Source organism: Hylobates moloch, unplaced genomic scaffold (genome assembly GCF_009828535.3).
Source record: "Hylobates moloch isolate HMO894 unplaced genomic scaffold, HMol_V3 SCAFFOLD_2, whole genome shotgun sequence".
Lineage (NCBI taxonomy): Eukaryota > Metazoa > Chordata > Mammalia > Primates > Hylobatidae > Hylobates > Hylobates moloch.
The window spans coordinates 147021565-147038627 of record NW_026652277.1 but is presented as its reverse complement, the minus strand read 5'-3'; the positions used below and the strand labels follow the sequence as shown (position 1 = coordinate 147038627).

General features: G+C 37.2%; 1 protein-coding gene across 1 annotated transcript in view; it reads right to left on the bottom strand.

The window, feature by feature from the left end:
• Nucleotides 1-17063, bottom strand: part of LAMA2 (laminin subunit alpha 2) — a 656337-nt gene that overhangs the window by 108700 nt on the left and 530574 nt on the right. The window contains exons 32-34 of the mRNA XM_058435730.1: nt 14442-14558; nt 13298-13461; nt 11506-11644 (exon numbers count right to left, since the gene is read on the bottom strand). Coding sequence (XP_058291713.1) covers nt 11506-11644; nt 13298-13461; nt 14442-14558 — 420 coding nt within the window. The remainder of the gene's footprint in view (nt 1-11505; nt 11645-13297; nt 13462-14441; nt 14559-17063) is intronic.

The following is a 17063-nucleotide window of genomic DNA, read 5'->3' as shown; positions in this document are numbered from 1 at the left end:
TTGGAACCAACCCAAATGTCCAACAACGATAGACTGGATTAAGAAAATGTGGCACATATACACCATGGAATACTATGCAGCCATAAAAAATGATGAGTTCATGTCCTTTGTAGGGACATGGATGAAACTGGAAACCATCATTCTCAGTAAACTATTGCAAGGACAAAAAACCAAACACTGCATGTTCTCACTCATAGGTGGGAATTGAACAATGAGAACTCATGGACACAGGAAGGGGAACATCACACTCCGGGGACTGTTGTGGGGTTGGGGGAGCGGGGAGGGACAGCATTAGGAGATATACCTAATGCTAAATGACGACTTAATGGGTGCAGAAAATCAACATGGCTCATGGATACATATGTAACAAACCTGCACATTGTGCACATGTACCCTAAAACCTAAAGTATAATAATAATAAAATAAATAAATAAATAAAAGAAAAAGAAAGAAATTTAGAACCTCTTGTTGGTGTAAAGGATGAGGGTTGTTGTTTCATTTCCAGACCCATTTTAGACCTATTTTCTTTATTATTTTAGAACAGATTTTATTGCAGGACTGATTTTCTATCTCCTTTGAGGTTCATTTTAATTAAAATATTTAAGTAGGAAATAATATAGACACGATTAGAAATTAATACAGACACCTCTATTCCCATCATCCATATCTGGCAAATGTTAATGTTTTACTGTGTGTTTACAGATCTGTAAATTATGTACATTTGAATTGAGTTTTATAATATTTCATTTATAGCTTCTCTTTCTATTTAAATAACTGGCCTACAGTTTTTCTTTGTAGTACTGTCCCCTGTAGGGTTTGCCATCAAGATTGTATCAGCCTCATAAAATAAGCTGAGGAAATTTTTCTTCTTTTCCTATTCTTTGGAACAAATTGCATAATGGGTCCTTGACATTTTTGCACACATTGTTATTTTGTTGCATTAACTACTGATTCAATTTATTTAATGGCTATAGTTCTCAGGTGTACTATTTCTTTTTGAGTAAATTTTGCTCTAAACTTACTGTTTACTTCACCTAAGTATTCAAATGTGTTTGAATAAAGATTCAAATACTCCATATTCATATACTCCAATATATCCATTTTTATTTTTCAATCTATACGGTATCTACAGTTATGATCCCCTTTTCATTCTTGATCCTATTCATTTGTGTTGTCTCTCTTTGTTTGCTTAAGTGTTCTTGTCTTCTGTTTATTTGCTAGTTTAGTCTAAGAATCAACTTTCTGTTTTGTCAACCCTGTCTAATGCCTTTCCTCAGGTCATTAATTTCTGCTTTTATTTTTATTTCTTTCTGTGTACTTTTTTAAACATCTTGAGCCGAAACCTTAGATAATTAGTATCAGTTCTTATCCTTGCCTAATATCTGCATTCCAAACTGTATATTTTCCCATTGGTACCACTTTATTTGCACACACAAATTTTGAGGTGAAGTTTTATTTCCATTCTGTTATTAAATACTTCGTAAATTCAAACTGTGTTTTTTTCTCAAACCATGGATTACTTTGAAGTGTGTTTTTTATTTTAAAACTTTTTTGTCAATTGTTTTGCACCAATTTCTAATTGTATTGCATTATGATAAAAGAATGTAGTCTAGATGCTATTGGATCATTAGGATTTGCTGATACTTGCTTTGTGATCTAGGTTGTGGTCCTTTGTTTGTTTCATGAGTTACTTCATCTAATGGGGCAGGTAGAATTAATTATCTAGTTGATATAGAGTTCTATAAGGCCATTAAGTCATCCTGTGTAAGGTACTTTTAAAATCTGTGTCTCTTTGCTTGACCTATCAATTTTTAAGAGAGATATGGTAAAATCATTCCCTATTATATATATGAAAATGCTCTCATTCTGACATATTTATCTTTATTTATCCATAGGCTTTGTTATTATGACTTGCAGGCTCGTAATTTTTTAGTTTTCCTTGTTCCTTTTATTCTATCATGATCACTTTCTTTATCCTTAATAACTCTTTTAAAAAAATTAAAGTCTTTTAGATTGCTATTAATAGTAGCATACCAGCTTTCTTCTGGTTAGAGTTTGCAAAGTATGTCTTATCTCTCATTTTCAGTCCTTCTATTCCCCTAAGATTTGCGGTATTTGTGTAAGTCATATATAGACGAATGCCTTTGTTTCAGACATTTTAATCCAATATGAAAATCACTGTAATCTGTCAATTTTAATGTTTGCCTTTATTATGAAGACAACTTGAAGCAGAGGTAGTTAGTGCTCATCAAATATCCTATCCGCCTCCTACTTTTCCAGACCTCCCTTACCGTTAGCTTGGGGCACATGGCTACTTCTGGTCAATGACTCAGACCAAACGTGGTCTAGGCCACATGAGCCAGTATGGTAGGGGCCTGCATGTCTCTTCATTTTTTTCTCTTCCCTGCCTTGGAGGCTACACCGTATGTCACTACAAGATGCAAAAGGTGGTATAACTCACATTGAGTTGTGATGTGAGACATAAACTTGAATTATGTCCATCATGTGAGATTTCAGGGGTTATTTCTTGAGGCAGCTGGTGATAATTACCCTGACTGTTGTATTTGGATTTAATTCCATTATATTTTATATTTATGATTTGTTTCTGTTTTTTCTCTTTTTTTGTCTTTTGCAGAACTGATTGAAAATTCTCCTCCCCTTCACATTTCTTTATTTTTCTCTGTCTCTGTCTGCTTGTTTGGAATGTTTAGCTGTTTGTGATCGTTAATTTATATCCACTTGGCTAGGCTATGGTACCCGGTTTTTGGTAAAACAGCAGTCTAGATGTTGCTGTGAATGTATTTTTTAGATGTGATTAACGTTTCAGTCAGTAGACTTTGGGTAAAGCAGGTCACCCTCCATGATGTTGGGGAGCCTCATCCAAGTCGGAGGCCTTAAGAGGAATTACTGAGGTGCCCTGAAGAAGAAGAAATTCTGCCTCCAAACTGCCTTTGGATTCAAGACGGCAATATTCATCTATTCCCTGCAGCCAGGCCCCACAATCTCATGAGCCAATTCTTTAAAATATGTGTATCTGTGTATATATACCCTTCCAATTTGTTCTGTTTCTCTGGAGAACTCGAATACTGTCAATTTTATTTTTCTATTTTTTTCAATGTTTAATACATATTCTTAGTAAAAACTAAAGTTAATTAGCTTTTTACTTTCCTCCCCAGAATTCAATAATCTTAAAAACTTTTATTAAATAACTGACTACCTGCCTCATTTTCCATGTTATTAGTCTCTTGTGTTTTAGTTCCATTTTGTTTTTAATTCCACATATTTAATAATTATCATTATGCTTTTCGTAATGCTTACTTAGGTTTGTACACATTTTCTATCTTTTTGTTCACTTTTGCCCCTTTAATATCCAAGTTCTTTCATTTTGTTCACATTCCTTTTGAAGTGAATTTTATTATAGTTCAGTGAATGAAGTGTATTTATAGCAAATGAAGCGTATTTGTAGCAGTTCAGTGCTTCTTATCAGCGTGTTTCCTCCTCACTGATTTGTCACATAAGAGTAAAGTTTCAAAAGTCCTGTTTATTCCGTAGACACCTAATTTCATTGCAAGAAAAAGCTCTTTTTGAGGTTTCTATGGAGTTTTTACTCTCCTTGTATTACGAATGAACACTGGGAAATTTGCTATAAGAGAAGGTCATATATTTAGGAATATTCTCTTTCTGTATAATATTATTTTTTCTAGACTTCTCCCCTTTTCTTCACTTTGTCTAAAGCTGACATCTTGCTTACAGAGCACAGTTCTTTACTAACCATCCCACTATCATTTTTTCTATGAAAAATGCGTTATATCTAAACTCCCCTCACTTTCTTCTGTATTTTATATTATTTTCCCTAGAAATGCCTAAGAAAGGCCTAGTCAACATTTTGTAGAATGATGGTTCCCAAGAAATATGGATAATTTTAGCAAGTGAGAGAACTTGAATTTAGAGAATAAAGAAGAAGACCACATTGTGCGCTGGAGTTGAAGGCCAGTGTGATTGTAAATTGTATGTGTCAACTTGACTGGCCATGGGCACCTAGATTAAACATTATTTCTGCGTGTGTCTGTGAGGCTGTTTCTGGATGAGGGTAAAAGAGATTGCCCTCCTCAATATGGTTGTGCATCATCCAATCTCTTGAGGGCTGAATAGAACAAAAAGCAAAGAAAGGAGGAATTCCTTCCATTTTTTTCTGCCTTACAGATTGAGCTAGGACATCTCATCTCATTTTCTCTCTAGTTCTTGAACTGTGGTTTATACCATCAGCTCCCCTGATTCTCTGGCCTTTGGACCCAAAGTGAACTATATCCTCAATCTGCAGCTCGCAGATTCTGGGACTTTGAAGCCTCCATAATCACGTAAGCCAATTCTTCATAACAAATCTCTTCTTTCTGTCTATCATCTAATCTATTATCTATCTATCTATCTATCTATCTATCTATCTATCTATCTATCATCTATCTATCTATATCATCCATCTATCATCTACCAGCCTATTATCCACCTATCCATCCATTCATCTATCTGTCATCTATCAATCAATGTATCTATCTATCTCCTAATAGTTCTGTTTATCTGAAGAACTCTAATACAACCAGTATAAACTTTTCCCAATTTCTAATACTCATTTCTAGTGAAGATCTAACTAAACAAATTGAGAAAGGAAATTCAGGATTAGAAGATATTAAGGAACATTGTGAGTGTATGTGTGTGTAAGAGAGACAGAGACAGAGAGAAAGTTTTACAAAATGACAGTCATTGCAAGGTGAAGAAGAGGATCAGAAGAAAGAGGAGAACTCCATTTGCCATGAAAAGTAAAAATATGATTCATTTTTTTTAAATTCAGCATACCTAGAGAGGTTGAGGACTGCCTAAATTTTCCACATCAAAGTTAAACTAGGACATTCCACTGACTTAGAGAAAGGGAGAAAGGGAGGAAAGGAAGGAAAGAAGATAATGTTTCAAAGCAGGTGGAGATTATGTGATAATTTTCCATTATCTTTAAGAACCTGAACTATGGAATTCATTCTGCATTAGTCTTATTTTATTTGTTTGTTTGTTGTTTGGATATACCTGATTAAAAAGCACAGCATCTAAGACATTTCCAGTGGAAATGGGCAGAGGAGGGCCTCGTATCCTTATGCCACTGAAAGTGTGCTTATTACCTCTGGGTCATTCCAAGGAGCCAACATCATAAAAAATCTATTCATTCACTGTGATGGTTAATATTAAGTGCCAACTTGATTGGATTGAAGGATGCAAAGCATTGTTCCTGGGTGTGTTACAATGGGCCCATTTATTGAGTGACCTGAAAGGCTGCCAATTTTGAGTGGGCTCTGCAACAGGTCCAGACTGCTGTGCAAACTGCTCTGCCACTTGGGCCATATGACCCAGCAGATCCAGTGGTCCTTGAGGTGTCAATGGCAGACAGGGATGCTGTTTGAAGCCTTTGGCAGGCTCCCATAGGTGACTCCTAGAGGTGGAGGCCTCTAGGATTTTGGGGCAAGGCCCTGCCATCTTCTGCAGATCACTACTCTCCATTTGAGAGACAACACTTGGCCTGTTACTAGGCTTTGGTAGAAACTGAACGTTTGACTGTAGGTCATCAAGTCACCATGCAACCTAAACTGCCTTTCATGAACTGGGTGCTTTCTGACCCAACTGGCCATAAAGCTGGGCATACACAGCAGCCTTCCATCACCAACTGTAAGTGGTATATACATGAATCAGGTTCAAGCTGGTCCTAAAGGCACAAGTAAGTTGCATGAGGAAGTGGCTCAAATGCCCATGGCCTCCACTCCTGCCACCCTGCCTTCTCTCCCCCAGCCTGCACTGATGGCCTCACAGGGAGCTCCCCATGATCTGTTGACAGAGGAAGAGAAGACTAGGGCCTGGTTCACAGATGATTCTGCAAGATATGCAGGTAGCACCCACAAGTGGACAGCTGCAGCACTACAGCCCCTTTCTAGGACATCCCTGAAGGACAGTGGCAAAGGGAAGTCTTCCCAGGGGGCAGAACTTTGAGCAGTGCACCTGGTTGTGCACTTGCTTGGAAGAAGAAATGGCCAGATGTGTAATTATATACTAATTAATGTGCTGTAGCCAATGGTTTGGCTGGATGGTCAGGGACTTGGAAGAAGCATGATTAGAAAATTGGTGGCAAAGAAATCTGGGGAAGAGGTATGTGGATGGACCTCTCTGAGTGGTCAAAAACTGTGAAGATATTTGTATCCTATGTGAGTGCTCACCAACGGGTGACCTCAGCTGAGGAGGATTTTAATAATCAAGTGGATAGGATGACTCATTCTGTGTACACCACTCAGCCTCTTTCCCCAGCCACCCTGTCATTGCTCAATGGGCTCATGAACAAAGTGGCCATGGTGGCAGGAATGGAGGTTATGCATAGGCTCAGCAACATGGACTGATCTGACTATAGCCACCACTGAGTGCCCAATTTGCCAGCAGCAGAAACCAACACTGAGCCCTCCATCTGGCATCATTCCTTGGGGTGATCAGCCAGCTACTTGGTGGCAGGTTGATTATATCAGAACTCTTCCATCATGGAAAGGCAGAGGTTTGTCCTCACTGGAATAGGCACTTATTCGGGATATGGGTTTGCCCATCCTACGCCCAATGTTTCTGCCAGGAGTATCATCCGCGAACTCACAGAATGCCCTATTCACTGTCATGGTATTCCACACAGCATTGCCTCTAAACAAGGCACTCGCTTTACAGCTAAAGAAGTGCAGCACTGGGCTCATGCTCATGGAATTCACTGGTCTTACCATGTTTCCCATCATCCTGAAGCAGCTGGATTGATAGAATTGTGGAATGGCCTTTTGAAGTCATAATTACAAAGCCAACTAGGTGACAATACTTTGCCAGACTGCAGCGAAGTTCTCCAGAAGGCTGTGTATGCCTTGAATCAGTGTCCAAAATATGGTACTGTTTCTCCCATAGCCAGGGTTCACGGGTCCTGGAATCAAGGGGTGGAAGTGGAAGTGGCACCACTCACTATCACCCCTAATGACCCACTAGCAAAATTTTGCTTCCTGTTCCCACGACATTATGTTCTGCTGACCTAGACATCTTAGTTCCAGAGGGAAGAATGCTGTCACCAAGGGATACAACAATGATTCCATTAAACTGGAAGTTAAGATTACCACCTGGCCAACTGGGGCCCTCCTACCTCCAAGTCACCAGGCCAAGAAGGGAGTTACAGTGTTGGCTGGGTAATTGACCCAGAATATCAAGGTGAAATCAGTCTACTATTCCACAATGAAGGCAAGGAAGAGCATGCGTGGAATACAGGAGATCCTATAGGGCGTCTCTTAATATTACCATTCCCTGTGATTAAGGTCAATGGGAAACTACAACAACCCAATCCAACCCAATCCAGACATGACTACAAATGGCACAGACCCTTCCAGAATAAAGGTTTGGGTCACCCCACCAGGTAAAAAACCATGACCCGCTGAGGTGTACTACTAATGGGTAGTAGAAGAAGGTAGTCATCAATACCAGCTACAACCACATGGCCAGTTGCAGAAATGAAGACTGTAATTGTCATGAATATTTCCTCCTTATTCTGTTAAGAATATGTTTTGTGCATGTATACATTTGTACTAGGAAAATATCTTCATTTGCTTTCTTTTTCCTTTATCATGTGACATAAAACTTATTGACTTCATATCAGCATTTAAGTGTTGTTAACTTTAGGTAATAGCATTTAGGTTAAGGATTAGTGTGCTTCCGATTGTACAAGGGATAGCTGTATTATGTTAGGTATAATTATGACATATTATTATCTTTATTTGGAGATTATGTATGATTTCAGGAGATGTGTATGGGTTCAAGTTGACAAGGGGTGGACTTGTGATGATTAATACTGAGTATCAGCTTGATTGGATTGAAGGATGCAAAGTACTGCTCCTGGGTGTCTCTGTAAGGGTGTTGCCAAAGGAGATTAAAATTTGAGTCACTGGTCAGGAAGAGGCAGACCCACCCCCAGTGTGGGTGGGCACCATCTAATCAGCTGCCAGTGTGGCTAGAATAAAAGCAGGCAGAAGAAAGTAGAAAGAGCAGATCTTCTGACTCTTCCAGGCTTCATCTTTCACCCATGCTGGATACTTCCTGCCCTCGAACATCACACTCCAAGTTCTTCAGCTTTTGGATTCCCGGACTTACATCAGTGGTTTGCCAGGGGCTCTCAGGCCTTCAGCCACAGACTGAAGGCCGCACTGTCAGCTTCCCTACTTTTGAGGTTTTGGGACTCAGGCTGGCTTCCCTGCTCCTCAGCTTGCAGATGGCCTATTGTCGGACTTCATCTTGTGATGGTGTGGGTCAATATTCCTTAATAAACTCCCCTTCTTATATACATCTATCCTATTAGTTCTGTCCTTCCAGAGAACATTAATACTTTCATCAGTTTTAAAAATCTGATCTGGTAGATAATGTAGATTTTGAGTTTATCTATGACCTGGAAATGTTTTAAAAACATCTACTTCTCTGTTATTTTAGAGTTTCTTATAGGATCAAAGCAACTGAGAAAAAATTACTGATGTCTATATTCCATTTTTATTCCATTTTATGAGTGACATATCTCCTTTTGGTTTTCCTTGCATCCTCTAGAGAAGTACTAAATGAGATATTTTCTTGGCAATTATATGTAGGAAAACAAATGCTTTATAGTACTTTCCTCACCCAACACCAATAGAAAAATAGCATTTGTTATTTCATGATGTCTAAGTTCTTAAAATAATATTTCATTGATATTTAAAGAAATTATTTATGCAAGACAAGTAGCTATTACTCTTTACAAAATAATACTGCACTACAAACAAATCGTATTAGCTTTCTCCTGCTTATGAAGGATCCACTTCCTTCTCACTCATATTTTCCTTTCAATGTGATTCTTGATTGTCTATGTGTGTTTATATATAGGAAGACAAATAAATTTTTGAAAAATCAAAGTTGATTTTAAAACATTGTCTTAATTATGCTTGGAGGTTATTTCTATCATTTCTTTGTTTCTTTTCTTATGGTATTTTCAATGCTTTTTTTCTTCTCAAATTATCTGACCTTCACTTTCTTCACAGTGGTCATTGGTTGCTTTATTACTTGACCTTTTTCTTTTCTCCTGCAAATGTATAATTTGTTGCTTTGTTTTTCTTTTTAAGTTATTGAAAACATTCTTCCTTCTTTATAGGGCTAGATTCAAAGGAGTAGAGGACTATTCTGTATTGTTATGCTTTGAACTCTTCTATACTTAATAATACATTTAATCTCATTCTTCTCTGTTGATGTATAGCTTATATATCAGATCTTATAGTTACAGGATGTTAGTCCTATCTAGATAATTACTCAATGTTTTTGAAATATATTTCTTTTCCAGCAAAATAGAACTATATTATACTGATCTATTAAAACTAAAATTTTATTTATTCTCTTCATGAAAAACATTCCAACAAAATTTCTGGGACAGATTGTCTTCTTTTTCTTATCCGATAGACATTTAATAAATCAGTGATTCTCTATAGCACTTATTTTGTAATTTTTCAGACATTTAATTATTTTTAAATGATTGTGGAAAGAGAGAAGGAATAATGATAACAGCAGACATGGTGTAATGCATTGCAACTCACCATCACTCTGTTTGAGGTTGGTTAGCCTACCATGCATAAGCATGGGTGGTAAGAAGTAAGTGCACACTGCACGTTGGCAAAAAATGATTTTTCCTAAAGGTATTAAATTAGGGTAAAATTAAACACCTCCTTAACACAAAATGTTACAAGAAATTTATAAGGATGAAGCAATTACTATAGCATATTTTTATTGGTATAAAAGATTATGAATAGGCATAAAAGGTGTCAATTATAATGAAAAAATTCACTCATTCATTTCTAAGTGCCTACTACTTGCCAGGCACCATTTTAGATGCTGAAAATAATCATACAATAAAACAGTGAAATGAAAATGGTGAACTGGAAATTAGGGCCTTTAAAATAGAAAATTAGCTATCAGAAGATGGATTAAAATTTAGTTTAGATTTGAAAAGCAGATTCATACTGGAAACCATCATTCTCAGCAAACTATCGCAAGGACAAAAAACCAAACACTGCATGTTCTCACTCATAGGTGGGAATTGAACAATGAGAACACATGGACACAGGAAGGGGAACATCACACAGCGGGGACTGTTATGGGGTAGGGGGAGGGGGGGGATAGCATTAGGAGTTATACCTAATGCTAAATGACAAGTTAATGGCTGCAGCACACCAACATGGCACATGTATACATATGTAACAAACCTGCACGTTGTGCACATGTACCCTAAAACTTAAAGTATAATAATAATAAAATTAAAAAAAGAAACTAAAGGAGAAAAAAAAAGAAAAGCAGATTCATTTTGAAAGGATAACTGAACATAGAAATGCTTCTGCAATGATCATGCCACTATTTTGAATAAGAAGTAAACAGAACATACGGCATTAGTAGAGTTCATTCAAGAGAAACCAAAAACAGTACTAATTGCTCATAGAATATGATGTTTCATTATGACCAGAAAATGAACCTGCTAAGACTGTGGTATCTCTAATATCCCCGAAATCCTAGAAAGCATTTTTGTCCAACACCGAAGCAAAGAAAATATTGATTGGTTTCTTTAACACCATTGCTTCTGTGTATTTCACTCACAGTCAAATGTCCAATCAGGTTTCCCCCCCAAAAAATTCTCATGTGTTTGGTAGGTTCTATGTGAAACCAAATAAATAAATGATGGTTCTGAACATTATATTCAGGATGATTCCTATGAGATTTTTTTTTAGCCTTAAATAGTACTACCAACTTACTATCACACAACTTATGTACAAAATGTTGTTTTACATCTAAAGAATAAAGATTTGTCACCACTGAAGGCATTGAAATAATGTGACAGAACTTGGAATGCCCAAACTCTAAAATACTTGTTCCAAATGTATTATGAACAATGACTGTAGCCAAAGGTTAAGAGCTTTTCAATTCAAAAATTCATAAAAATTCATTAATTCATAAACATGATATAAATTGTTTAGAAGCATATGATCCAGTATGTTTTATAAAAAAGTGCATTTTATAGCCAAACTTCATATGTAACCAACTCGTATGTGATTATATGCAATGGTTACTTTTTTTTCTTTTTAACTAGTGCCATTTGAGATAATGGTGATAAAATTCCCTATCCAGAGTGTTCTCTTTGCCTGTTTTATTTTGTGAGTTGGTAGCACAAACTTGCTTGGTTTCTGTGATAATTTTGAGACCCTAACAGTGGTAGTGGGTGACTGAGAAAAGAGTTCTGCTATAATTATAGCATACTGAGAATTTATTTTAGGTAAATTTTAAAAGAGGTCTTCAAAAATAACCCAAAACAAATATGCCAATTTACTGGGATTTTCCAGACTGACTTACATTTGAAAAATTCAAAAAGGTTGACTTCCATTCCCAGCACATGTGCCATTTGTTTCTTACCAGTTTTGTAGCTTCATGTGCGAGATCTTTGGCTTCTTTGGCAACTTTCTCAGCTTCATCAATATAGTCCTTAATATTGCTGTAAGCTTTGAAGGCTGCAGTGGCATTGAAGGAGATGTTTTTAGCCTCATCAAGGATTCTGGTGGGATGATTCAAAAAAAGAATGTCAGGGCACTCAATGGTACTCAAATGAAGAACGTCCTAATTATAAGAAATCTGGCTTCCAAATGATCCTGGCCAATATATCTATGACAATTCCAAATCATAGTACAGTATCTACTTATTATATTGTCTTGTAGTTTTCTACAACCTAAACATATATTTCTTTTTCTTTTTCTTTTTTTTTTTTTTTGAGATGGAGTCTCGCTCTCTCGCCCAGGCTGGAGTGCAGTGGCGCAATCTCCGCTCACTGCAAGCTCCGCCTCCTGGGCTCACGCCATTCACCTGCCTCAGCCTCCTGAGTAGCTGGGACTACAGGCGCCCGCCACCATGCCCGGAGAATTTTTTGTATTTTTAGTGGAGACGGGGTTTCACCGTGTTAGCGAGGATGGTCTCGATCTCCCGACCTCGTGATCTGCCCGCCTCGGCCTCCCAAAGTGCTGGGATTACAGGCGTGAGCCACCGCGCCTGGCCTAAACATGTATTTCTAAATAATTCAGCTATGAAATACTACCAACACATCTTAAATACCCGTAGCATCCTCCAAAAGTCTCTGCAACCATGTGCTCTAGCAGGTGTGTGATATGAGACAATTCTTCACTTTATTTGTGAAGCATGCTGTGAGAGTCAGAGCACTTGTACTACATTACTGGAATTAATTTCACAAAATCTTTCTGGGGTAGGTGCACTTCCTGGAAGAGACTAAGTGAATTTCAGAAGGTTAAATGGTCTGTTTCAAGTCAAATGACCAATATGTCCCCAAGTAAGGACTTAGAGCCTGGATCTGATGATATCTAGCTTTGTGTTTCATCTACCACCCACCCTTCATTATAAAGTGGCAAAAGTTTGACATAAAATAAAATGATAATTCATATACTGTCCAAGGTCTTCAAACATTAGTATTTTTTCTTTATAACAGTAAGTATTAAGTATGAGAACAAAGCCTTGCATGTGATGTAGATTTATTTGGGCAAATTATTCTCAGGGTTAATAGCACCTCTATTAATTACGACAATCCCAAAATTGTAGGAGAAGCGTATCAGTTATACACAGAAGGCTGTTTGTAAGTCAAATATATACTTCCCTCTTTACTCTCCCTCCTATGACCTATGTAATAATCCCAGCTAGAATAAGCTGCTATTTTACAGTAGAAAATGTAATATCTCCCTGGAGCTTAAAAGAGGAAAAAAAAAAAGACTTAAAGGCTATGTATGGAACCAAATTTTCAAAAGCCATCTTTTAACAATAAATTGTTATGATTCCATTAGAAACATAAAACTGAAATTTGAAACAGAATGTGTCTTTATATATGTTATTTAAAATGCTAATAAGGCAACCACTGTGCTTTCTAATGAAGAACAGAAAATAATTTTTTCTAAGTGTAGCCTAGGGCTATGTTCACTTCCTACTAAGCCATATTTGAATCTACTTGTAACTCAGACTTTTGATGCTGCTGTAGCAAAGCTTTGACCAGACCCTCCTAATTAAGCCTATCCACAGAAAGGCCATACAGCCAGTGTGTTCACAGTTAACAGAAATCAGGATTTGAAAATGATTCTCTACTATTTACGCTAGTCAAAACCTTTGGACAAGCATCAAAATACACAAACATTTCCAACAACAAATGACATACCCATCAAGGACAGCAGATGAGTCATTCAACTGAGCTGCGTGGCTCTCAGCCTGGGACACCTTCTCGGCAAGCTTCCTGTCCTTTATTTCTTGGGAGAGGTCATCTATTTTATCATTAAGCTCTTCAGACATAGGTGGCAATTTAGTTTGGATGTCTTCAACATACTGATATGTAGAGAAGAGGGCATTTTAAGCAAGTGAATTCAAGCCTCCTCCCTTTTACTAATTTCTCTATGAGACATAACAACACGTTTAGTTTAGTTTTTTTTTTTTTTTTTTGAGACAGTCTGGCTCTGTTGCTCAGGCTGGAGGGCAGTGGTGTGATCTTGGCTCACTGCAACCTCTGCCTCCCTGGTTCAAGCAATTCTCCTGCCTCAGCCTCCTGAGTAGCTGGGATTACAGGTGCCCGTCACCACACCTGGCTAATGTTTTTAATATTTAGTAGAGATGGGGTTTTACCACGTTGCCCAGGCTGGTTTTGAACATCTGAGCTCAGGCAATCTGACCGCCTCGGCCTCCCAAAGTGCTGGGATTACAGGCATGAGCCACTGCGCCTGGCCCACATGTTTAGTTTTAAAATGAAACTTCAAACTTACTAACATAGCAAAAAGAATAGAGAATTAAAGTCATTATTTAATGGAATAGACTAGGAAATTTAAGAAGCCAGCTTACACCAAGAAAAGTCTATCTACTTAAACAATGCCACTTCATAGGTATACATGTCATTAGGATCTCTTAGGCCATTTGCATTTCTATGACCACATATCACTCTGTGTAATGCATTAGACATTACATGTTAAAAGCCTGTTTATAAATTTACATTTCTCTTTTAACTAATGTTATATCAATATTGAAGCAGATTGTAAGTGCTGCTCTAGGAACAAGAAATGTCCTTCATCACTGTGGACAAAAACAGATTTGTGTGAATGTGTGAGTACCCTTACACAAACACTCATGTCCATTGGGAGAACAAAGTGACATTCCAGTTGTCACCAATAGATAGGCATGGTCACAGCAGAATAATGCAAAAATAATTTTATCTCCACAAGAAAACAGATACTAGTATTTGCCTGTATTACTGAGCTTTATCATCGGCTCCCATTTTTTCATTATCATCTCTCTTTCGAGTTTTACCAAATACTTACGTCTATGATGGAGTTGATTTCATCTGCAAGACGGTTGGCTTCATTGAGTATGTCATTGCCCTCTTTTAAAGTGTTCTCAATTTGTCGTTTGCCACTTTCAACAGCCTCCTTCTTTTTCTGTAGACCATTATGAACAAGACATCAAAATTGCATTTTCGCAAAATCCTACCCCTTGTATTCCTGACTTTCCTGAGCTGTTTGAATAAAAGCTTGGCAAAAAAGGTACATCATGTTGACAATGTGGCTAGATGAGAATAATATAAACTACTTAGCCAGTCCTTGAAGAGTTCTTCTATGTAGAGGCTTGTACAGGTTATTTCTCCTTCTCATTGTGAGAAAGTCATCCAAGTGAAGAAAAGTTATGCGATACTAGTTGAGGAATTAAAACTACTTTTAAAGAAAGATGGAGCATCCATTTCTAACTACAATGTAAGTGCTGAATAGTTACATTGGTACTACATATTGAATTCTAGAATCTATATACAAATGAGTACTTTGTGAGCATAAACATAAGCAGATACATTCAATGGGAGTTCTGTGAAGTTTGAAGTGAGATTTTTAAGGAAACTTAGGGAAAATACTTTTTAAGAAATAGAGAAACTATCACATGGAAGAATCAACCTAATGGACTGTTTCATGAGAGAATAGATTATAATTTTTCTTTGGAACATATAGCTTGTCTCGAAACTACATGAAACTCAATCCTGGCCCAGAAAAGTAAAATCAACGAGAGATAAATATTGCTATTTCTCCATTTGGGGCATTTTTTTACTTATTTTATTCTTTATACTTCTGATTCATTCCTATTCCTGAAATCACCATTCTACCTGCAGATTTAACTGCATCAATTATAATTTTAAGCTTTAACCACTTACAGTCTTTTTCTATAGACAATAATGATAATTCATATAGATCTCAATATGTGCCAGACAGTTTGTAAGCATTTTGTTATTCCAATCTTTGGATCCTATGTTGATCACTTTTTACACAAGTGGGAAATTGAACAAGTAAAGGGCAGTGGTCTGAATGTTTGTGTTCCCTGAAAATTCATATGTTGAAATCCTAATCCTCAAGGTGTTAGGATTAGGAAGTGGGGCCTTTGGAGGTGACCAGGTCATGAAGCAGAGACTTCATAAATGGGATTACTGCCCTTATAAAAGAGACCTGAAGGAGCTTGTTCATCCTTTTACCATGTGAGGACACAGTGAAAATGGTGTCTATGAACCAGAAAGTGGTCCCTCATCAGATACCAAATCTGCCAATACTTTGATCTTGGATTTCTCAGCCTCCAGAATCATAAGAAATTTTGATTGCATATAAGCCACTCAGTTTTTGGTCTCTTGCTATAGCAGCTCAGATGAACTAAGACATTAAATGATTCCCTTAAGGTCACATAGTACAGTGTGAATAAGATTTCAACCCCTGTCCACTTAATGATAGATCCTGGGTCCTTGACTACAAAAATACTATCTCTTCTATTATAGAAATCACAGTTTTAAAATTTGCACTGGGCTAGTGCTAATTTCATACCCTTCTTTCCTTCCCTTCACCAACCAATTCAGTATGTTGCCAGGTACATACATCTAGTTCCTGCCCCTAAGCCTTTGCACTTGCAGATCTTCCCACTATGTGCTCTTCCTACTCTTTGGCTTGTTTCCTCCCTCCATTCTGGTAATAGCCACTCCTCTGATTACCTATCTAAAATAGCACCCATCCTTGTCTCGATCATTCTCTATATACTAGGGCACAGTGATTAAAAGCTACATCCAAGTGACAGCGCTTCTGGTTTGGGAGCACAGCTCTGCTCACTCCCAAGCTATGAAACCTTAAGGAAGTAATTTACCTTCATATAAAATGTTTAGTCCCTCCCTACTCGATGTGCAGCCCATTCACCAGCAGCATCAGCGTCACCTGGAAGCTCATTAGAAATGCATAATCTCAATCCATTCTTGGGAACTGCTAACTCAGAATCTGCATTTTAACAAGAACCCCAAGTGATTGATAGACATTGTAAAGTTAGAGAAGAATTAGCTTAGAACACTGCCTAGCACACAGTAACACTGTAATTTTAACTATTATAATTACCTTATTTTGTTCTTCTTAGAACCCATTTATCTGAATTATATTCTACAGAGTGGTCAAAAACTATAGAAACATAGATAATATTATTTTCTTTTTTATATAGATTGATTTGTCTTGATTACTTTTGCCGGGAGTTGCTAAAAACAAAAATCATGTAATAAAAATCAGAAATACCAATGCATCACAGATACATATACAGGGACTAGCAGAAAGGCACAGCCTGTTGAACTATACATTGTCAATGAAGGACAACACATTGAATGTATTATGCAATATCATGCAACATGCCATGTATTACATATCAATAAACAACATATGTATATCAGCCCATGCATCCAGACTTTATGGTCGTATCTTATACTTGTTTATTGGTTTAGTGACTGTCTCCTGCACTGTAACACAAATTCCATAAAGACATTCTTATGTATCACTATCTCTAGTACCTAGATGAGTTTCCTCAATAAATATTTTTTTTTTTGTAACAACTGGCATTTATTGAGAGGAAATACTAATAACCACAACTGGCATTTATTGAGACAA